The sequence below is a fragment of the Podarcis vaucheri genome (assembly GCF_965113315.1).
Source record: "Podarcis vaucheri genome assembly, chromosome: 10".
Lineage (NCBI taxonomy): Eukaryota > Metazoa > Chordata > Lepidosauria > Squamata > Lacertidae > Podarcis > Podarcis vaucheri.
In genome coordinates this window covers 7,976,894-8,000,738 of record NC_138748.1, presented here as the reverse complement: position 1 = coordinate 8,000,738, position 23,845 = coordinate 7,976,894, and the positions used below count along the sequence as shown (strand labels likewise).

The 23,845-nt window shown below is 42.3% G+C and overlaps 1 protein-coding gene across 3 annotated transcripts in view; it reads left to right on the top strand.

Annotated features, from left to right (window-relative positions):
* The window catches only part of RELN (reelin), a 296,722-nt gene that overhangs the window by 207,253 nt on the left and 65,624 nt on the right, over window positions 1-23,845 (top strand). For all 3 annotated transcript variants that reach the window (XM_082239382.1, XM_082239381.1, XM_082239383.1), the window contains 8 exons: window positions 779-984; window positions 1,329-1,500; window positions 3,381-3,581; window positions 10,067-10,302; window positions 14,228-14,385; window positions 15,255-15,462; window positions 19,734-19,810; window positions 23,619-23,777. In XM_082239382.1, coding sequence (XP_082095508.1) covers window positions 779-984; window positions 1,329-1,500; window positions 3,381-3,581; window positions 10,067-10,302; window positions 14,228-14,385; window positions 15,255-15,462; window positions 19,734-19,810; window positions 23,619-23,777 — 1,417 coding nt within the window. The remainder of the gene's footprint in view (window positions 1-778; window positions 985-1,328; window positions 1,501-3,380; window positions 3,582-10,066; window positions 10,303-14,227; window positions 14,386-15,254; window positions 15,463-19,733; window positions 19,811-23,618; window positions 23,778-23,845) is intronic.

The following is a 23,845-nucleotide window of genomic DNA, read 5'->3' as shown; positions in this document are numbered from 1 at the left end:
GCAGATCGAGGTCAAATATACCTTCTTGTCCCCTGAAAGGAACGTAATATGTATTTCTGCTGACTTTTTATTTTATTTTAAGTGCATCAGTCAGTTTAAATCCATGTGATAAATTCTAGTCACTCAATGCCCACATAGATCTTGTCAGATGTCTGTCAGCAGACCTTGGAGGATTCTGAGGATAACTTCTGAAGGCTGTCATGGGAAGGCCATCATCAAAATGACAAACATGTTTTGACCTAACCAAATGGCTTTTGTATACTAAGCTCAGGATTTTTGGTTTTGAAATAGGCCTTTGTATTCAAGCTAGGAGAAATATCCCCGACTGTATACTCCTAGATGTATTTCTGTGTGTAAGTTCCTAACAGGGGGAGCTGCCTTACACTAAGGCTATTTGTTCTTCCAACCCAATATTGCTTACTTTGACAGACAATGGCTCTTTCACATTGTGTGCTTCTTTTAAAAGAACTTACCGCAGATTCCACCTGCTATTGTCCTCCCCTTTGTTTCATATCTGCACAGTCTATATCCCTACCAATAATATCGGAGTGGTCCATTTACTGAGGCTTTACCATCTGAAGTACATACTGGCACCCTCAGTTTGTGGATGCCACGACAACACTTTGATAATCTCAGATTCACAATATCCACTTAATATCCCATACATTTGAAGTATAGAATAAGTGCCCCCGTTGTTGTTTTTTACTACAAATATTAGCTGTCTCAATAGCTTTGTTTTGTGTCATCGTCCCCCTCCTTTGTCCCTTGTCTACTGTAGGCTGGAAAGAGGCAACTGGTCAGCTTGGATTTGGACACCACGTGGGTAGACTTTGTCCAGTTTTACATTCAGATAGGTGGGGAGAGTTCTTCCTGCAACAAACCAGACAGCAGAGAAGAAGGTATCCTGTTGCAATACAGCAACAACGGAGGCATCAACTGGCATCTGCTGGCAGAAATGTACTTCTCTGACTTCAGCAAGTCCAGGTACCAGTTCAGACCATGATGGGGCATTTGAAAAGCCTGTTTCTGTGTATAGTGCACAGCATTGCTAGCCATACTCTTATCACTAACAATAACTCTGTTTTGGATAGACTGCTGAATTAGAAGCATTCTAAGCCACAACTAAGCAATCTGAGCTCTCTCATGATTTATCTGTTCATTTTCACTCGTGGCATGAGATTTTTAAGCAGCGAACAGCGTGTCAGTCAGAGAAATGTGTCATGAAACACATACACACACTGTGAAATAATCCAAGCACACGGGTATTCTGTGTTTGCAAGCTCCCTAGTATGTAACCTTTTAAACGTGTTGGAAATCTTTGCATCTAGATTTGTCTACCTTGAACTTCCTGCTGCTGCGAAGACACCGTGCACTAGATTTCGCTGGTGGCAGCCAGTGTTTTCAGGGGAAGGATACGACCAGTGGGCTATTGATGACATCATAATTCTGTCAGAAAAACTGAAGCAGGTCATCCCTGTCGTTAACCCCACTTTACCTCAGGTAATCCACAAGTGCAACTAATTAAGTTCCTGGGTCAAATGAAAATTCAACGAGAGATGCCGTGGTAATACTCCAAGCTCTGTTCCCAATGCAGACATTGTACAACAGGTGTGCCAGGCCCTCCTTATACCTGCTTCTATCAAATTTGATTTCTATCAGAGGGGAAAGTATTTGTGGCCAGATTTGCAAACTCACAAATGCTTTCTAGAGGAAATAATACATGCAGTCGTATGTGTGACATGCTATTTTTATTTAAACAAATTTTAGCCCATTCTTCAGCCAAGGCACCTAATTGTCAGTGCTTACATAGAGTCCTGCACGGCAATTTTAAACTGATAAGCCCCTGTCAGGCTTCCAGTTGCCCTGTACCATGGCTCAATGTACTTTGCGGGGTTGATATTAAACAGCTGCAGGTTTTGCGCTCTCTCTCTCTCTCTCTCTCTCTCTCTCTCTCTTTCTGAACTCACACAATTTAATTTTCTTTTCCTTTTTTATTATACATTTTTATTAGTTTTTTAACATATCATTTCCAACAGTCATTTAACATACATTCTTATCTTATACAATATTTTAGACTTCCGTCAACTACCTCTGAAGAGTTCCCATTCTTTATCACTTAATCTGCATTTCTTAATTTCTCTGTTACTTTTAATTGTCCTTAACTGATCATTCTGTTCATAGTCTTCCTTGCAATATTTTCCATAATCCTCCTTACAATCTGTTTATTACAATTGCTTTTCAAATAGTTCAGATATTTACTCCAGTCCTCTAAGAATCTCTGGTCCCGCAGGTTTCGAATCCTTCCTGTCAGTTTGTCTAATTCTGCATAGTCCGTCACACAATTTAATTTTCATCCATGTGGGTGAAAGCAGGTCACCTGATGTCATTGTGATTTCAGGTGATTGACAAATGGGTGGCCCATGGGGAGTGAGAGAAATAAAGACACATGAATATAGAGGGTCGCAAGCCGTAAAATGGTTATAGCAACATATCTTGTGGGATGTTGTGACAAACAGTCAAAGAAAGATTTTAAGGCAACTCTGAAAACTGAGTCCTTGAATATAACCAGGTGGGCATCTCGGTATATTTTAGTTGTGAGTCCCACTGATTTCAGTGAAACATATTTCCAAATAAAGACAAAGCAAATGAACTTCAGCCCTGATTGTGCGTGTGTGCATTTGTATGTTTTTATATATACTGACTTCAGGCCTTTCCAGATTATTTTTTTCTCTACAATATAATATATTTATTTTGTGGGACCAGTGTTGTCTTCTTTCTCTTATGGAGATATTACTGGATAACTCAAACTATTTCTCTAGCTGCTACATCTATTGCTTTTGCAAATGCTGGGTAGGATGTCGTTCCATAGCTGCAAAAAACTTTTTTTAGATGTCGCCTGTATGATAAGAACTATACATGGACATCCCATTACCCACATCTGTGACAATGAATGGATTGTTTGATTGTTTACTTATTTTGGAGGCTGTGGGCTCCCCTGCTGTGACTTTTGATGGGATAGTGTTTGTCCTCTTGATCATGTGCAAGAGCCTTTGCCTTTGAGGTCTAGCTCACACATGCATGCTCACCGCCTGAGATCAAGTGATGAATGGGTAATCTCAGAAGCAGCAGTGATAAAACCTTCAGTTCATCTCAAAGTCAGTATTTTCCAATGGAGTTGGTTCACATATGCACGTGTGAACCAATCTCAAATCTGATTTAAGCAGAATTTATGTCCACATAAAAGTGGTGAGGATCACATCATAAATCTCTTAATATCCAAGTGCTTCAGCTCGACTCCTTTGCGTATCAGGTTGCAAAACCCTCCTATACTAAACACAATGAGACATAATTCTTTCTGTTTTGCTTTATATTTCCAACAGAATTTCTATGAAAAACCAGCATTCGATTACCCTATGAACCAGCTCAGTGTGTGGCTGATGTTAGCTAATGAAGGGATGCCCAAAAATGAAACTTTCTGTTCTGCCACCCCATCAGCAATGATATTCGGGAAATCAGATGGTGATCGCTTTGCAGTGACACGGGATTTAACACTGAAACCAGGATATGTCCTTCAGTTCAAGGTATGAATAATTACAGCTTAAATTAAGAGAAAGCCAATTGCCCTGACCTTATTCAGTCAAGCATCTGAACCTATTCAGATAGTGATTCTGAGATGTTTAACTAAATGTTTACCTCTAACAAAACTTTCTTTTCCATTGGAATTCAGACGTAATCTCTAGCCTTTATATGGATTAGGCCTTTGTTTAGCCACTTTCACCACATTATACACCCCCCCCAAAAAAAAAAAACCCCACACAAGATCCTCATCCAGGTTGATTGTTGTAGTGACGTGACTGTAAATATGAACAAGTACAACTGCAGTATACATTTCTGGGAAGTAATTACTTAAATTGGAGAGTGGTAAGGTCAGCTCTTGCAAAGTGTGATGAAAAGACAGTCAAACCATAGTCTAAAAAAATGGTGGACTAGTTCAAGTTTTGATTGGAATGAAATCTGAAGGGAAATTAGGGGACTATCAACTCTTGAGTAGGAACAGGAACAGGCTGGGGGGGGGGGGGGAGTCTGCTACTGCCAGACCCAGACCCAGACCCTGCACCATGGATGCCACGTTTGCCTGCCATGATGTCAGGCAGTCGGGTGTATTGAATTTTTCAGCTTTCAGATTCCAAAAAGTTGTAATGTGACTTGGGAATTCAAATGATATTCTGGTTAAATTAATATAATTTAGTTTTGCTTGGTAAGTAGAATGTGTGTAAAATTGCATAGAAATTAAACTATTGCCAATTACTTGCAATTATACTTTAAAGTAATTTAATTTTTATGTATTTATTATTAGTTTTACTTAGAATTACTTGATATTTCCAGAAGGTAAAATTAAAATTCTTTGTTTTTCCGAAAGAAGTTTATGTGCTTCTTCATCTAACCGCCCTGAGACCTGCGGATGAAGGGCGGTCTACAAATTAAGTAAACAAATAAAAACATAGACTTACCAAGCTAAATATTGTCCAGTCACAAAAATAATAGCAAGTTTGAATTCATTACACCAATAAAAGCCCCATATTCTAAAGACTTCACTGTAGAAATTTGCAAAAATTTAGTTTCACCTCCTAATATGACACACCCTAACTCTGCCTCCTAGGTTGTGAAAGTACCCCATGGCCTGACTATTTCTTAGCCAGGTGGTGGGACTTGTCCCCTCTTCTATAGTAAAAATGTTGATTGTCCCTCTTGCATGATCTTCAAGATTTACTGTCACCAGAGCAGCAAGTATTGCAGTCAGGGGAAATGGCAGTCACATCATTCCTGTAATGTCAGAACTAACTGTTAGACGAAAAAGAAAGTTTATGTGCTTTGACAAGCTGCTGTGTCTGAACCCTAATCAAAATTTTATTGAGTTTATAATGAAATCCCATTGTGAATTCTAGGGATCGACTGCGATAGAATTTTAATGAACTAGCCACAAGTACATGATCCTTACATAATTGGTGGATACAGGCGCTGAATAATTTACAAACAGAATTATTAAAGACATCACATGTTTACAGGCAGCTTTTCAAATATAATTCCCACCATTCTACAAATAGGGAAGTTGGCAAGGAGCCTGGGGATTTGTAGAATAATCTCATTCCGCTTTGACATTACAGTGACGAAATGCCACGCAACCTGAGAACTGCTTTGTCTCCGTGTTCACTGTGGGTTTTTTGTGACACTCTCTTTAAAGAACTTCCACTTTGGGGTTACCTACGTGTATCATTTGCTTTTCCAAAGTGGCGTACAGCACTGCAAACTCCACAATGCCACTAATCCTGCTTTGGAATCAAAGTCAGTAGAGGTCTCTTCAAACTGTGCAAAGACAGTGACCCCGAGGGGAAATTCTCAGCCTCCATCTCTTTCTGTTCTACTCTCTGGCTGAGAGTTCCTGTTTCCACAAGCGCTCAGTGCAAGGAAGAACAGAAATTTGTATGGATGGTAATAAAGCAGGGATCACTGCAGATGGTGACAGCAGCCACGAAATTAAAAGATGCCTGCTCCTTGGGAGAAAGGTGATGGCAAACCTAGACAGCGTCTTAAAAAGCAGAGACATCACCTTGCCAACAAAGGTTCGTATAGTTAAAGCCATGGTTTTCCCAGTAGTGATGTATGGAAGTGAGAGCTGGACCATCAAGAAGGCTGATCGCCGAAGAATTGATGCTTTTGAATTATGGTGCTGGAGGAGACTCTTGAGAGTCCCATGGACTGCAAGAAGATCAAACGTATCCATTCTTAAGGAAATCAGCCCTGAGTGCTCACTGGAAGGACAGATCCTGAAGCTGAGGCTCCAATACTTTGGCCACCTCATGAGAAGAGAAGGCTCCCTGGAAAAGACCCTGATGCTGGGAAAGATGGAGGGCACAAGGAGAAGGGGACGACAGAGGATGAGATGGTTGGACAGTGTTCTCGAAGCTACCAATATGAGTTTGACCAAACTGCGGGAGGCAGTGGAAGATTGGTCTGCCTGGCGTGCTCTGGTCCATGGGGTCACGAAGAGTCGGACACGACTAAACAACAACAATAAAGCAGGGGCTCCTCCAAACAAGCTGGTCTTCATCCTGATTTGCTTGCACAAAGCTTACGCAGAGGTTATGCAATATCCACCCTCGATTGAGCATTTGTTTTTATATGTTTGCAGGCTGGTTACATGACAATGAGCATCAATCCTGATTTGCTTTCAGGATATTTATACGTCTTCCTCTTAATCATTCATCCCATAATTTTCAGTGCATTTCCTTCTCAATTTCCTAACCTCATGCTAGGGTAAGATAGTACTTTAAACTCTTTCAATTGTGTGAACCTAGATTTCCAGCTTGTGCCTGAGAAATCCTCCAAAAATAGTATTTAGTGTTTACCCCTATAGTTGCTGGGGGCAGAGAACCTCAACAAGTACCGGTACTTAGGCATTCAGTAGTATTTTCGTAATAGATAAAAATCTTTACAGAGCAAGTTTGCTTGAGTTCTTGGGAGAAGGAAGCAAGCTTCATGCATGTCCAAACTCTGGCTGTGAGCAGGTCGAAGTGGGACCATCAGGCCCTCTATAAAAACCGTTATAGCTCATGGCTATAGCATGGTTTACGGATCATGGCAGCAGCTCTAGCTCCAAACCTTTGCCTGGCATGAGTGGGACAGGGTCGGCTTGTTGGCATGTTCGAGTCATTTTCAGATATCTCTTCATCCAATTGCCACCACAACCCCATGCACAATGAGAATGAAAAGGGTACCGTATATAACATTATCAGGCCCTCACTTGCTATAAGAGATTTGTGGAAGGAAAAGGTAGGGAGAAGCTTGGATGTTCTGTTCTCCTCCACTTTGGAACTGCTACCTCATTCTCTGCAGCATAGAGATAACATCCAAGTGGAGGAGAGGAGGAGAAAAACAGCCCAGCTTCTGGAGGGAGGTTTGTGTTGTGAGAGAGATTTGGGGCGAAAGATGCTGGAAAATTATCTTATCCCTTTCTCTCTCTTCTGCAGAGCTGCAGGTTTCCCTAAGCAGTTTTCAACCTGGGCAGAGATGCCTGAGTTGTATCCACTCTCACCCACCTTTGAACATGTGTTCCCCACCAAAAAAACTTAGGCTAAAATGAACCACATATACAGTGCTATGCTTTATCAAGCAGCAATGGACTCGAAACATCAGAAGTCACAGAAATATGAGGCTTTAAACATGTGGCCATTCGGTCGGCACCAAGATTGAAAAAGAAGATTCCTAAAACAGTATTCAAGAAAAAAGAATTAGTTTTATCTCAGGAACAAAACATGCACTCTTTGTGTTAATGGGTTGTGAGAGTCTTCCAGCTGGGAAGATTCATCACATGGAGTTTGGGGAGCTGGAAACCAGTGATAACCCCCTGCTCTTAAATTTTCTTTCTTCTAAATTAAGAAAATAGTGGACTAACCTAACAGAAAGCAAAGACTGCAAAATGCTTCTAAGTCCCTCTGAGGAGAATGCGGCCATAACTAGGGGACTTTCTGAAGTTGCTTGCCGTGTGACTACCAAGCTCATTTAGAGCAAAGAGCTCTTAAAAGTGGTCACAACCTGTTCAATACAGCCAGTGTGGTGCAGTGGTTAAGAGCGGTAGACTCGTAATCTGGTGAACTGGGTTCGCGTCTCCGCTCCTCCACATGCAGCTGCTGGGTGACCTTGGGCTAGTCACACTTCTCTGAAGTCTCTTAGGGGGAAGGGAAAGGAGAATGTTAGCCGCTTTGAGACTCCTGAAGGGGAGTGATAAAGTGGGATATCAAATCCAAACTCTTCTTCTTCAATACATTGTATGGTAACCCTAGTACTGTAATGAGCTTGCCTATCTGTATGTTTCCTTGGGGTCCCCAGACAGAAAAGAGGTTTCACTAGATAAGTGGGTAAAGTGATGGGGCAGTGGCACTCACCTGGCCTTCTGGCAGCTGGCTCTTTGCTGCTTACCAAGAAGCAGAGGGGGAGACATCAGGGAGTTTGGTTTGCAGCAAACATATCAGCAGGAACATCAGATTGGTCCAGCTGGTGCATTTCTGCTACACCTACCTCCCCGCATAGTGACTCAGCTGCTCAGAGATGAGGTGAGCGCCGCCACCCCACCAGCTGCCACTGGGTTTCACTTGGCATTAGCTGAGTTTTAACCTGAGTCTGGGCAAGCAACACATAACATGGCATGCCATGACTCCTGTCCCTTGTTTTGGATTAGCGCAACTGGAAACTGTTCTGCTGGAGACTCTTGTTTTTGCTCTCAGAGGCTTAATAGGATTTCTGAATTCAGCAAACAGCTTCTGATATATGTAAGTCAGATTAGCTTTTTGGCATGACTTATATTTTAAGCCAGGAGTGGCAACCATTTTGCCCCCTGGGGACAGGCACGCACAGGTTGAGGAATTTGCATAGTACAGCAGGTAATAATGTTCTGCATAGCAGAGAAAGCTTCATTTGCATTTGTACATTCCCCCCTTCATTTGACAAGTTGCCCACACATTAGCGTAGCATTTCTATAAGGTTAATAGCTAGCTAAATCAAGCTACAGGTATTGCCTTAAGTACTGAGGGTTAACTAATATGCATTGTTCTTCTTTCAGTTGATTTGATGTCTCTTATTTAACTTTATCAAAAGCATGACTTGGTCTTTTTCCAAACCATTTGCTTACACAAATAATCAAGAGCAGGTTAAAAGCTGAAATTCTGAGAAGTAAATGCATAATTGTATCTGAAGTTTTGGAAGGGCAGAATTTGGTGAAGCACAGTTTCGATACTTCAAATGGGCCAGAGAGTTCATAGGTGATACACAAACGGCATCTACCTAAATATATTCCCTTCCCTCTTCCTCAGAACATAGGCACCATGACTGTCTGAAGTAAAGTGCCCTTGCCCATAACATTTATGCTGTCTTTTTAAGGGCTACAGTTATGTGCACCCATACCTGCGCCACCTCCTATATTTTGCAGGAGGTATTTATATTCACAATTAAAATGTATGCAACTGCTCTGGCACAACAAATACCCTTTTTTTAAAAAGGACTTTTGCCACCAGGAAAGCGACAGGGAAATGCACTAATAAGTGTGGGATAAATTGTTGAGTGGTGGGAAGACATATAACTTCCACGTAAGCAAATCAGAATGAATAGTCAATAAAAAGCAAACACCGTATGACCCTGTAAGCTGTGTGCAAGCAAAGGTCAATGGATGCTCAATGAATGGATTGTCTAGACAAGACTCTGAACACTGTAAGACTTACTTCTGAGTAAATATTCATAGGGCTATACTGTGCATTTTTGATACTTTGTTTAAGCGGGAATGTTATGGTACTTTCAGTAAATGCTTTCCGATTGGGACAGTGCCCTACAACCCCCTGGAGATAAAAACAGTGCTTCAGGATTAGTATAGAAACCACACAATACCCAATTAGAGTGGTTTTCAACCAGTGTGCCATGGTACCCTGCGGTGCCTTGAATGATGGTCAGGGGTGCTGCGGGCAACACTGGCCTCTGTCCCTCTTTCCTTCCCTCCCTCCTCTGACGCCCTCTTGCATCTCTGCCTCCCAAAGACTTGCACAGCTGTTTATTGCAGCAGGCAAATGATGCCTCTGGGTGGCCCCTCTCTTTGGGGTGGGGGGGGGCAACATAGAGACCAGGAACGACAGCAGGGGCTGCCTGGAGGACTCCCAAGGAGAGGGTAGAGGCGAGGAGGCTGAGGAAGCACTTCACAAGGAAGGATGTTCGAAAAAAGGTGAGAGGCTGCCAGCTCTGCAGGCAAGGGGTGACATAACTTGGCTCCTGAGCCCCACAGAGGTGACGCAGAAAGAATGTAGTTGGTTATGGGAGCCGTGGACTCAAAAAGGTTGAAAACCTCTTCAGAAACTAACAACATCCCCCTCCAGTTATCTTGAAGTTCTCTGACAGGCAGATTCATAAATGTAAATGAAGGCATGAATAGTTAAGAAAAATAAAGCACAGCATTACATCTGACATTTGCACTCCCTTCTGATTTTCCACCATTTCTGTTTCTGATTTTTTTAAATTTATTTTGCAGCTGAACATAGGTTGCACAGATCAGTTCAGTAGTTCTGCTCCAGTGCTCCTTCAGTATTCCCATGATGCTGGTCTGTACTGGTCATTAGTAAAGGAAGGCTGTTACCCAGCATCGCCAGGGGTCAAAGGATGTGAAGGAAGCTCACGAGAACTGACTGAGCCAACCGCATATTACACAGGCGACTTTGAAGACTGGACCAGGATTACCATTGTCATTCCAAGATCTCTTGCCTCCAGGTACTGGTTGTGATGAACTTATGGCGCATGATAGTTTTTTGTTTGTTTGTTTGTTTGTTTCTGTTTTAGGCTGCAAGAATCTGGCAGCTACCTCAATTTTCAGGCTATTGTTGAAGAAACCCCAGAAAAGTAGTTTCTTTATAAAATTAGAACAAAACAAAGCACAGCATTTTATTTTTTTAAAAAAAATATCTTTTAGGCATGCAAGCTGCAGCAAAAAGAAAAGAGCATGTTTCTGACAAATAACATTTTCTTCCTTAGTATTCCCTCTTTCTTTGGGATTATCAATTAGGTCTGGAAGGCTGGCTGGAGAGCGATAAGCCCTCTGAATAAAATAAGCCATATCAATAGGATTAATTTCATAAACAGTTACTCCTGGGTAAAGAAGCAGCAGAAGGGCATTTGAGCTACTGTGTAATGTGCCGTGTCATTGGCTGATGATGATGATGAGTGTTAGGAAGACTCCTCTGTGCAGAGCGAGCAAAACTCCGGTTCAGAATATCCAAAACATTCTCCCAGCTGCAAACAGAAACAGAAGGACTAACAATAGCAAGTGCCTACCCAGTACAGAGTAGATCATCCAGTGTGATTTCTTTGGCTCCTACCTCTGTTGTGCCTGAAGTACTGCCGTGTGCACCATTTGCAGTCGGACAGATGCAAGCAGAATCCAAATACAAACTTTCTCCTCATTCTTAACAGCCTGACTTCTGAAATATTTGGGGCCTCATGTCAGCACAACGCCACAGCCGGTTGTTTATTTATTTAGGGAGGCGTTCAGCTCAGTTTTACTCAGAGTATACCCATTGAAATTACATGAACAGGACTAACTTAGAGCTATTTCTTTCAGTTGGTCTGCTCTGCATAACACTTAGCTGAGTCCCACCCTAAATAAAAACCTAACCAGCTGTGGTGTTGAATACCACTTTTCACTCTACAAAACAGCTTTTGATATAGGTGAATTAGTATGAATATGGCTTAAAAACAGTAAAAATTTCAGTTTAAACAAACACCCCCAGCGAGCAAGGTCACAGATGATGAAAGTTGTAGTCCAACAACATATGGGAATTCACACTTGGGAATAGCTGAGAAACTGTGGGTTGTTGAAGGGAACCGTGGTTTCTAATCCTGGATTATCAACAAACCAGTTTGTTTTGATTTTCTCCAGGTCAGACATAGATATAAACTTTGGTTAGTACAGGCCAGGAACACAACCACAAACAGGGAGTATGCCTATATAAAACAGGGAACAATGCTTTCAGTCTCCCCTGCGTGGCCATGTCAGATGAGAAGAAAGGTGTGGGGAGCATTTAACATTTCAGCTGAAATAGTCCTTTGTGTGGCAACCTATGAGCTCTATTTCAAAGGAACAGATACTAGGGTTGTTAATTCATCTGGAAGGGAAACATGTACAGTGGTGCCTCGCAAGACGAAAAGAATCCGTTCTGTGATTCTCTTCGTCTAGTGGTTTTTTCGTCTTGCGAAGCAAGCCCATTGAAGGATTAGCGGATTACTGCTGTTAGTGCTATTAGCGGCTTTTAGCGGCTTATCTGCTGATTGGATCAGCTGATAAGCGGCTTAGCGGCTTAGAAAAGGGGGGGGGAAACCAGCAGGAACTCGCAAGACATTGTCGTCTTGCAAAGCAAGCCCATAGGAAATTCGTTTTGCGAAGCACCTCCAAAACGGAAAACTCTTTCGTCTAGCGAGTTTTCCGTCTTGCGAGGCATTCGTCTTGCGGGGCACCACTGTAGTTGCAATGGATTTTAAATGGCAGTTAGGACAGGTGCTGTATAGAAAGCTGTATTAGCTCCAGAATCCCAAGCTACTGTAACCATTATAGATTCAGATGTTATTAGTCATTGCTTTTAGTCTCTGGAAGTATGGCAATATTGTAGTATTTTGACAGGTAGGAACGGATTCCTTAGGTTCTAGGAAACAGCGCCTTCCAAAACAGTCTTAGTGACTTTTCCAGAATTGAGATGGGCAAATCACAGCCTAAATGCCTTGTTCAAAGAAAGTGTGTGACATAGGTAGGAGTTTATCTTGGGACTCAAGCATGTATGCACATGGACAGACTCCTTGTGCACGCTCATTTCATGAGTTTTCCTGCCCCCCTCTTCTCTTTTGCTAGCAGTAGTGGCCAAGATATTTTGTTGTAATGTGTGTGTGAGTTTTCAGACTGGCTCCTTCTGTTACTGCCTTAACAAATATTTACAGTGCATGGCATGCTGTGTAGCAGGGGGAGCTGGTGTCTTCATGGTGAGAATGTATCAAATAATCAGTGTGTGTTGCAGTTTAAGTATTTTCCCCTTAATTAACCAACAAACAGAAGTGCCAAGTCACACAAAGCTGACACTAACGAGTTTGCTTTGCCCAACACAAATAGCACCAAATCAGTAGCGGCAGTCTGTTTAGCATTATGTTCTGCAAAATAATCAGGAATAGGAAGCAAAAGCGAAGCAACATCGCCCAACCCAAAAGGAGTGCGGATCGGCATAATTAAATTCATCCCGTTGCCATTACAGATGGGGTACTGTTACCTCTCTCAATGTGTCAGCTGTAACTGTTGCATGTTGACAGATTTACATCCCAGTGCTAAATATATTCCCTTGTAAGTTCCATTAATAACAATGGAATTTGCTTCCAAGTTTTAATACATTATGGAATTATTTATTATGTTTTTCTCATGAGTCCAAGCCACTCAGAGACATATACATAGATTTTGCAGTTGGTTTTCCCAGCCACGTACCATATATTTAACTTCAGGAATTATATTGCACCTTGCACCACTGACCATTCTCTGGGCTCGTCCAGTTTCATGGCACACATGCCCAATTTATATTATTGACTCTTAGGAGAAGCTCTTAGGAGCAAAGTAGAGAGTACAGAATTGAACTCGCCTGCCTGTACTACTGCTGCACATCCATATACTGCTAAAATGTTTGTATAGGCCCAGCATACATATAGTCAATAACATGGCTATTTGCAGGACAAATCAGTTGTGCAAGTCTAACTACTGATGTTAGACTTACATGTGGCTTAAATACATAAAATCTAATATCTACATGAAGGGACGCGGGTGGCGCTGTGGGCTAAAGCCTCAACGCCTAGGGCTTGCCGATCGAAAGGTCGGCGGTTCGAATCCCCGCGGCGGGGTGCGCTCCCGCTGCTCGGTCCCAGCGCCTGCCCACCTAGCAGTTCGAAAGCACCCCCGGGGGCAAGTAGATAAATAGGTACCGCTTACCAGCGGGAAGGTAAACGGCGTTCCGTGTGCGGCTCTGGCTCGCCAGAGCAGCGTTGTCACGCTGGCCACGTGACCCGGAAGTGTCCCCGGACAGCGCTGGCCCCCAGCCAATAGATGTGAGATGGGCGCACAAACCCCAGAGTCTGTCAAGACTGGCCCGTTCGGGCAGGGGTACCTTTACCTTTACCTAATATCTACATGAGTTCAGACTAGGCCTGGAGGCAAAGCAGTCATGCCCAGTGACAGGGTGGGCGGGCACATAGAGCCAGTATCACTCCACCTGGTGGGAAGATTATCTGAATCAGACAAAAACAAACTGCAGCTTCACCTAGTTTCATGAATGGCTGCATTTAGACTTGCCGCACTAATGTAGTTCAATTGGATCGCCATCATTTTAATGATTTACAACAAGTTTTGTTTAATATTAGTTATATAAGCATATACCTATGTACAAATAAATGCTATGTACATCTCCATTGTGTGCAAGCCATTGCAGACCATTACCTCATGGTAAATGTTTTATAGCAGTAGCAATGCATGCACATCTTTTTGAAGACTAAATTTATTCCTGTTATCACAGAGTTCTTCTTACTATGTGGTATCTACTTTGAGAGCTTGTGTAATATAGCATATCTTTCTGGCATTCCATGTAGTTTTCTGCTTTCAATATTTCTATCCATACAGTAAAACCAGATTCCGCTGGATCCAAGAGAGCAGTTCACAAAAGAGTGTGCCCCCTTTTGGCTTAGATGGGGTATACATATCAGAGCCTTGTTCCAACTATTGCAATGGGCACGGGGATTGCATCTCTGGAGTCTGCTTTTGTGACTTGGGTTATACAGGTAAGACATTGGTTTATAAAGAATTGCTGTGGATATCAATACGTAACATTCCGTTCATCCATTTGACTGTGCTTATATTTGGGGAGGGAAGAAGGAACTAAACATTATATTTGGGAACTGTTGGCAGTGTGTGGAGCCTGAAACTAATTTTTCATGCACACAGCAGCTATATCTATATGCATGTAGGCATCTGGGAGAATCAGCATTGAGACTGACTGGTTGTTTGGCAAGGAGAGGGAACAGAAATCCAGCCTCCTGCTCTTGTTGCCAAACAGCTGATCAGCTTGCTAGCACAGTTTTTACAAGAGAACAGCATACAGGCAGGCTCCATAGCTGGATGAGGGATGGAATTGTGTGCCCAGCTCTACCTGCTATATACAAGTTTCCATCTTCAGCTAGGGCTATATTCACATATATTCGGCTTGCTAGACCGTAACATCATGCGGTTCTTTTTACAAGCTCCTGTGAAAAATTATGTTTGCAATGCTTTGCTTTTCTTCTTTTCTTTTCCTAAAAAAAAAGTACCCAGAAAAAATGCTGGGCTTCTCTTCTGAGTCTTCAACAACAAACAAATAAAAGTGAAAAGATTCCTGAACAATAGCACTGCCTGCTCCTCCTTGCAACACACTTCAGTGCCAGTGTTCATTTTGGATGTCTTTCATTTTAGAGGGAGAATTGGTGTCAGAGAGAGCAGGAGCAGGAGGGTGGGGTGTTTACAAAAATGACTAAATGTTATCACCCCTGAGCTTTGTGCAGAAGAGACTAATACATGTGATTCATGTAATGCTGCTTGCCACTTTATTGACCTTTGCTACCCAGCACTCTTTCAACAAAGAATCTCCCATGTTTTTTTCCTTCCCCATCTGAAGCCTCACATGGAACCTGTGTATCCAACGTACCTAACCACAGTGAGATGTTCGACAGGTTTGAGAGGAAGTTGAGCCCTCTCTGGTACAAGATAACTGGAGGGCAAGTTGGGAATGGTTGTGGACTACTCAGCGATGGAAAATCTCTTTACTTCAATGGACCCGGCAAAAGGGAAGCAAGAACTGTCCCTCTGGACACCACAAGCATCAGGTCCGTTGTATGTTCTGCTTCTAAAACCTGTGGGCAATACTGACCTTACTTTGCCATCAATTTTGCAGAACAATGAACAAGTTTCAAGCACTTCTCAAACAAACAAGGATTTTGAAGAACTGCTTTTTATGTAGAGTTACAGTAATTTGAGGGACATAAAGTTACTTAGGCTCAAAAATAGCTTTTGTACTACAGTGGTGCCTCGCAAGACGAAAAGAATCCGTTCTGTGATTCTCTTCGTCTAGCGGTTTTTTTGTCTTGCCAAGCAAGCCCATTGAAGGATTAGCGGATTAGTGCTATTAGTGGCTTTTAGCAGCTTATCTGCTGATCGGATCAGCTGATAAGCGGCTTAGCGGCTTAGAAAAAGGGGGGAAGGGGAAAAAACCAGCAGGAACTCGCAAGACATTGTCGTCTTGCGAAGCAAGCCCATAGGAAATTCATTTTGCGAAGCACCTCCAAAACGGAAAACTCTTTCGTCTAGCGAGTTTTCCGCTTGCGAGGCATTCGTCTTGCGGGGCACCACTGTACATGGTGAAGCAATGGCATTTAGCTGACCTGTCAGCAGCAGGAGGGAGAGTTGGAAGGGCATGGTGACAGAGAGGTCAGGACTGTGCAAACGCACCAGCAGGATCACTATATGAACTCTTCCCATGCATTTGCATAGAACTGACCTCCCCACTGGCTTGTCCCTCCCTGAAAGCAATAATGACCTTATGCCTGGAGGCTAGGTAAAGACTGCTGCCACACCCTGCCATTCGCTACTGAAGTTGGTATATCATCAGAGCCAAAGTGAAATAACTTGTTAAAATTCAGAACAAAAACTCTGGCTATATTTAGAACAGACAGTTATATTTCATTCAATGTGCATTTTGAAGACGAAAGTGCTTTCTTTTCAAACATACAGCGAAATCACACTCAGCTTCCTTAAGTCCAGTCTGTTTTGAATGCCAGTTCTATCAGGACTATATTATATTGTGTGTGGATGATTCTCAGACTTTAGCAAGCCTCTTCATGTTCATGCATCCTGCAATAGAACAGCCACCAAGAATACCTTGTTCTGTGCCCTTGTTTGCATCAGTGCACAAATGTCACTTGAGGAATCTCTTGACGGTGGTGCATGGAAAAGTTGGAAATAGGAGGAAACCAGAGTACAGATTCCAGAGTGTTGGTGTCCTGTACTCCTCATGGTTCAATTGATCAACATTCTCTAATGACCACAGAAACAGAGAAGACAGTTTTATTTAGAAATAATATTACATTTGCAACACACCCCATTGAAAAGCCAATTAATTTTGGTACAAAGAATGTCGTACCTGAACTGCTGTTGACTACCTGGCCAACTTCTGTATCATCAACTTTTTGTGTCCATTCCCCGCCTTAAACTCTGTAGACCCAGGTCTTTCTATAAAAAATAATAAAAGCAAGCTACTCTTCCCCTTAATAGTGACCTATTAATGACACCTCTCTATGACAATATGCAGCTGCCAAAATCCTATACAACTGTTAGTGGTACAGTTTCACAGACCTCCATTCCAACATGAAATTTCCAGCATGAATAGGTTCCTGGGGTACTGATGGTTGTATTAGCCTTCCTAAGCAGGCTGTGCATTCTGTACCACTCAATGCTGTGATGCTTCTTGCATAACACTAGTTCTGACTGCCAGTCCACACTGACTGCCGGTGGCTCTCTGGGGTTTCAGACAGGGGACCATTCCAGCCCTATCTGAAGAAACTCTTTCCAGGTCTGTCCTCAGTCACCTCATTACCTTTCTTGAATGGCTGAGAATTTTGCCTGTAGCATTTCTGTCTTGTGGGCTGCCAATAGGCTGTCCAGACGAAATTTTATTCTATCCTTAATGGCTATCGCTTATGATTTTGTTCTCTGTCTGATCAGTCACTGCAGCCACATATGGGAGCTACCTGACAGCTGCAGAGGCTAGATAAGCATTGCAAAAGGGGTGGGTTTTTTGTTCCCCAGCAGATGACATCTGGCTTGTTAGCTGTAACCACCTAAGCTTTCATCTGTGCTGCAGATTCTGCAGCTAATGGCCACAGAAGAGTCTCTCTTATTTTGTTTGCAGACTCAAATCACCACAGATAGACTAGTCTTGTCAAAAAGTATTTTCTGTTTCTAAATCTCTATATTCCTGAAGTTTTAAAAGACTTTATTTGAAAAAAGAAAATCAAGAAAGCAGTGCAATAAATCCTGAAAGGGCAGCTAAGGGGCTACAGAGGGGCAGTTGATGAGTCAGAGGAGGGACCGAGCAACGGGAGCTCACCCCGACGCGGGGATTCAAACCGCCGACCTTCCGATCGGCAAGTCCTAGGCTTTGTGGTTTAACCCACAGTGCCACCCACATCAAATATGCTTTGTGAGCATATTTAAATCAAAATTTGTAGCTAGACATCATTTCACTCCATAAGGGCAAAATGCAGACATAAGGGCAAAATGCAGACATTGTTGGTAGTTAAAATGCAGTTAAAATGCAGTTGGTAGTTAAAATGCATTGTTGGTAGTTAAAATGCAGACATAAGGGCAAAATGCAGACATTGTTGGTAGTTAAGTTTTTACGAAGTGGTCAAAGTCTAATGGATAGTCCCTGAGGAAATTACAATTAAAACAAAATATATAACATTTGATGCAATCTCAAGTGAAACTTTGCCCTTTGAGACAGCTCACCACAATCTCCATGTTTATACCCATGTTTGTGTTATTTTCCATTTCTACTTGATTATAACAAAACAAATTAAAGTGATAAGATGACTGAACAAAAAAACACACCCAGCAAAACAACCTGGTGTGATATTTTAATTAATATGAAATATTAATTAAAAGGTTGGCAGAGGTTTGCACAATTATGAAAAACAAGGAAGTGGCACAAAACAGTCATTTAAAAATTAAGGGAACAAAGGGAAATGGGTTTCTTTGGTACCTGATTCCATTTGCATCAGGCAGAATGGGAAACAGGTTGGCATAAGGACTGACCTCCCTGGAGAACACATGACAAAAATCACTGGGTCCAAGAAAAGACCATCACCTATTTTTGTATCCTTTGTATTACAGGCATCCCCCCACTTAGGCAGGGGTTACGCTCCGGGCCTTCTCACGCATAACTGAAATCGCATAAAATGGGGAGCACCCTCTAAGCACTCTTTAAATGCCCTCTCTGCTGCTCTTTTTCCAACCTGTACCAAAAATACTGTATCCAAAAATATCCACCACTAGAATTGAAGCTCTGAGGCTGGCAGGAGGCTGGAGAATGCGGGGGGGGGGAGTGGCTGCTGCTGTGCTTCCTGGCACATCAGCTGTTAGGCGAGGAGGCTGAGCAGTGTGAACAAACTCCGCTATGCCTCTGGTCTCTTTGGGTTTTCCTCTGGTCTCACTGATGTCCTCTTCGGGCTCGGGGGTGGGATCTCCTTGCAAGCCACAAGGACTCTCTAGCTCTCTCCCACCATTTCCGGGTTTGGGTTGAATTATATATTTTTTTCCTGGCACCATATGTGAGTGGGCGCTATGCAATGTGCTCTAAACGCCTCTCTGGAGTAGACATTTAATTCAGACAAGTCCTATTAAGTTCAGTGGATCTTCCTTATTCCCAGGTGTGTAAAGGATTGCAGCTTCACTATAGGATATGTTTGAAAACCATGCAATGTTTTAGTACATAAACCTTTGAAGCCCAGCGTACTCTCCTGCACCAGCTGCTTCTCTCCCCCGTCCCCCAACTCTGCCAATTTCCTAGCTACGTGAAGAGGTGAGACAGGGAATGGACTCCTGTCACTAAGTAATTCTAATACCAATAAAATGGAGTGGGGTAGAAGCCCCAGAGGAGTAAAGGGCATCAGACCACTGTTTAGTGCCAACACCTAAAAGATGTCCTTTCCCATAATGCCTGTGGCACCCCAGGCTAGTAAAAATTTGAAGCAATTTTAAGCAGGAAGAGCTAAACAGAGGTCTATGCAAACTACGATTTAAAGAGAAATCATGTGCTAGGAAAATGTGTCTGATAATACTATCCTCTAGGCCAGTGGTTCCCAATTAGCTGAGTGCTGCGGACCCCTGTTTTCAAAAGCCAATCCATGGGCCCCCTACTTTTGAAAATATGGTATCTCTGTGGTAGTTTTTGTTATGTGAACGGTGCCACAGACCCCCTGGGTGGGTTATGCGGATATTCTGGGGTCCGCAGACCACTAATTGGGAACCCCTGCTTTAACTATGCTGTGTGTGTGGTTTTTTCTCCCCTAAAAGAAATGTTCAACATTTTTGTTAACAGACTAGTTCAGTTTTATGTACAAATTGGAAGCAAAACAATCGGCACAGGCTGCAACAAACCCAGAGCCAGAAATGAAGGTAAACTCAATTTTTATTTAGTTGTAAGTTTTCACATATTTAAAACTGTCTTGTTGATATTGTGTCTTGATTTTTGTGAAAGACATATGGAAACCCATTATTTTGTCACTAATTTCACCCTCGCAAAATGCCCATCAGTTTGATTTTTGGGGGCAGATTCACATTTCACACCTGAGTGTGATCCCTATCAATGAAGCTTGGCCACTAAGGGATACAGTCAATGAAACACTAGGGAAGGGGTTAATCCTACTTCCTGGCCCTAGTAACCACTGCTGTTGAATCCTAATACTGTCCTTTTTAATAGTTTCCTTTCTGTCTTCTATGTCATGCAAGCTGATAGGCCTCCTGATGTTGGTGCACATTGTGTACACTGCAATGAGGCAGCTTTGGGGCATGCACAAAGGCATCCATGCAATCTGGAATCTTGTGCAATTGAGATTCCAGATCATGTGAGTGCCATTGCACATACAGTTGTATGTGAAAGTCTTCCTTGCTGCGGATGCTTGTTTTGAGAATCTGGTCTAAGATGCACACACAGTGCAGGTGTGGATCTTGCTTGCAGTACCAGTCACCACACAGGAGCAGAGTAAAGTCCAAATCTTTTACTGTTGTAGAAGGAATAGGCTCAGCAAAACAGTTCCGGACAAAGTTACACGAGTAACTCACAATTTATGTGCATTTGACTTTATGCGATTGGCAAAATAATTTAAAGCAAAAGGGGGCGGGCATTCTGGAAAAAAAGACTTTGGTAACCCCACCCACCACTGAACCCAATGTGTTCTGACAATGCAATTTTTTGCTTTACACTTTGATCCCAGAACATAAGCCCCACATAAGCTGAAGGTCACACAGAAAAATGTAGGCTTTTCAGATACAAGCAACTCTCCACTTACACAGGGATTACATTCTGGACCCCTGCGCACATAAGCGAAATGCACTTATGTAGGGAGCCCATTGCAGTACATGCAGCTTCCTGCCCAACAGCTGTTCAGCAGTGTAGCCTGGCAGCAGTCAGAGCTCCTGTGTGCCATTTTGGAACCCTTGGAGTCTTTCTTCCTAGACTTTTGGCTCACTGACATCCTCTTCGGGCTCTGGGGAGGGTCTCCTCACAAGCCACATAGGAATTTCCAGCTGTCTCCCACCATTTCAGGTTAGAATTGGTTTATTCATTTACCGGTATTTACCGGCACCATGCATAGACACGGTTGCGCCCAAGTGGGGAGATGCCTGAACAGATATATACAGATACAAAGTTTTGCCGTTGCTCTAAGTAACTTCAGATAATCAAAGCACAACACTGAACAGCTACTGAACTGGCTGCCATGCATTAATCACAGATATAGTTGGAGAATTGGGCCATTACCACAGCAACTGGCTGAGTTGACCTTGCACCTGTGATCAACTCACCCATGGGGTGATTTCTGCTCATCAAGGAAATTAACCTCTTCCTACATCCAGCTACTGCAACAGCTTAGGCTATATTTTGCTAGCGTTGGGCTGTGGCAAACCAGGGTGTATGATGGGGCAGACAGGCTTCTGGGCCTGACCCTGCTCATACGTGGATCCAATGTGTGTGAGCATTTTGACAAAGTAGGCATAAAGACGAATGTGCATTTATTTCCTAGCTATACGAGTCCCAAACTCTATGGTCTTTCAATTAATGGAGTTATTCTTGAGTCACCTCATAAAAACTGAAGTTGGGGGAAGTATTATTTATACTAACATTTATATTTAATTTTTACGCTGCTCAATTTTTGCTGTGGTCGAGCTCTTTCTCTTTTTGTGCCTGTGTAGTTGAAACAAATAATACTGAATTCTGAGCAGTCAAAACACACAGCACGGCCTCATGTGAAACAATCTGAGCACAAATATTGCTTTCACCAGAGAGAATGGTTATCTGTGTGGCAGCTTTCCTGCTGTTGGTCATACTCTGAGGCCAAATGAACTATGTAAGTAAGGAATAGCACAACAGCATAGTAAGAGCCGGCTGGATCAGGCCAATGGTCCATATGATTCAGCATCCTGTTCTCACAGTGTCCAACCAGATGCTTGCGGGAACCCAGCAAGCAGGATTTGAGGACATGAGAACTCTCCTCTCCTGTGGTTTCCAGCAGCTGGTCTTCAGAAACACGGCTGCCTCCAGCTGTGGTTTCAGAGTCATCATGGCTAGCAGACTTTGATAGCCCTCTGCTCCATTTTCATCGTCCATTTTCTCCTTACTTGTAAGAAAATGCACTATACAGTGGCCTTGACCACATGAGACAAGACCATGGTATTGTGAGTTTCTTTGCCAGCTGCTGCCGTTGAGAAAGAAATTCACTTTATAGCCTCACAAAATGGCTAGGAAGTTGGGTGTTCACAGGGACGCCCGTCCTCGTCGTAAAAGTAACTGGGTGAGTTTTTAGTTCTGTTACAAAAAGCAGAGAAGTGTTCTATAATATCCTCTACCAGAGCCTGTTGACGTCCTATGATTTTACAGTTTGAGGGCCACTGAATATTCCATATTAATTTTGTAGAACTATAACATTAACTTTTCATGGTAAAAAGCTCCTATCTTTAGGAAGAAATAGGTCAAACATATCAGCATCATACAGAATGAAAATTAGAATGTTTTAAAAGCCACAATTTCTCTGTTGTCATGACAGAAAAAGTACTGCATTACTTTGAAAAGTAATTCAAGCATTGATTCTTGGCTGCTGCTGGGTTATTAATTCTGCTTGGTTATTAATTCTCAAACCAAGTTATCACAACAGTACCCCTCTGTTTTTTTATGGGTTTTGTGTATATGACCATACACTGATAAAAGACTAATTATGCATGAACTCAAAATTGCATGCATGGTAGATTACAAATTGCCTCTGTGTGATTTTGTACTTAGTCCCAAAGGCTGGACTCCATTATGCCGCCAGCACCATGGGAACAATCCTTTAGAGACAAATGCAAAACTAACCCCATCTTCTCCTAAAACTCTTAAACCATAATGCCCAAAAGCCCCGACTCCCCATGTGATTTCCAGCTCACAGACATCTCTCAGCCTCAGTGTAATGCTGCCACTTCAAATGTAAATCTCTCTAAATCCTTCCGCAGAGTACTCATATCTGTGAAGTATAGATGCCTCGCTAGTGAGATGCAGGTATTAATTTGTGTTTATGGATTTAAAATCAAATTAGCACTATCAATAATAAATTATTGACTAGAAAACTTGCAGTGGGTATTTGTTTTAAAGAGCAATGGCAGCAGGCCTCCCTTGTAGCATTGCTATTACACTTGTTCCAGTTCTGCAGCAATATGTTGGAGTGAGGGAATAAATCTTGCTGCTTTGTTGATGTGAAAACAGGGATACGGGATAAATTTAGTTCAGTTCACAAAGAAAAGTGAACCTAGCTAATTTGCACTGTCCAAAACAATATGCGAACCAAAACACAGCCGCTCTTTGAAATTCACCATTCAAATTCAACAAAACACGTTTTATAATATGTAGTTTAATTTAATTGATTTTTTAGTGGGACAAGAGGAGTTCAGGAAAGTTCCAAGTTCTGTGAAACAGGTTAATAGGAGCCAAATCTTTGTTTATGTTGCAATAGATGATAAGCTTTTAAGTGTGCTTATTTATCAGAAAGCAAATAGTCTGTACAAGCTCATATGTTTTCATTTTAAAAGAGAGAATTTTTAAAAATCAAGCTTACCTTGAACTTATGGAAGAGTTGCTTAAATTTTGTCTTCCGTGTCCACTGGTGAAGACTGGCCTGTGATCCTAGGTTTTCTGCAGGGTTTTGACTAAATTACTGTGTTCCATCTTAATGTACAGGGCTTGTAGTTCAATATTCAAATGACAATGGAATAAGCTGGTATCTGCTGCGAGAACTGGACTTCATGTCTTTCTTAGAACCGCAGATTGTATCCATAGAATTGCCTCGTGAGGCCAAAACACCAGCCACCGCTTTCCGATGGTGGCAACCTCAACATGGTATGTGTTTAACACTATTATGAACCTTTACCATTCCAATTTAGTATGTAAGTTTTAAGACCTAGTAA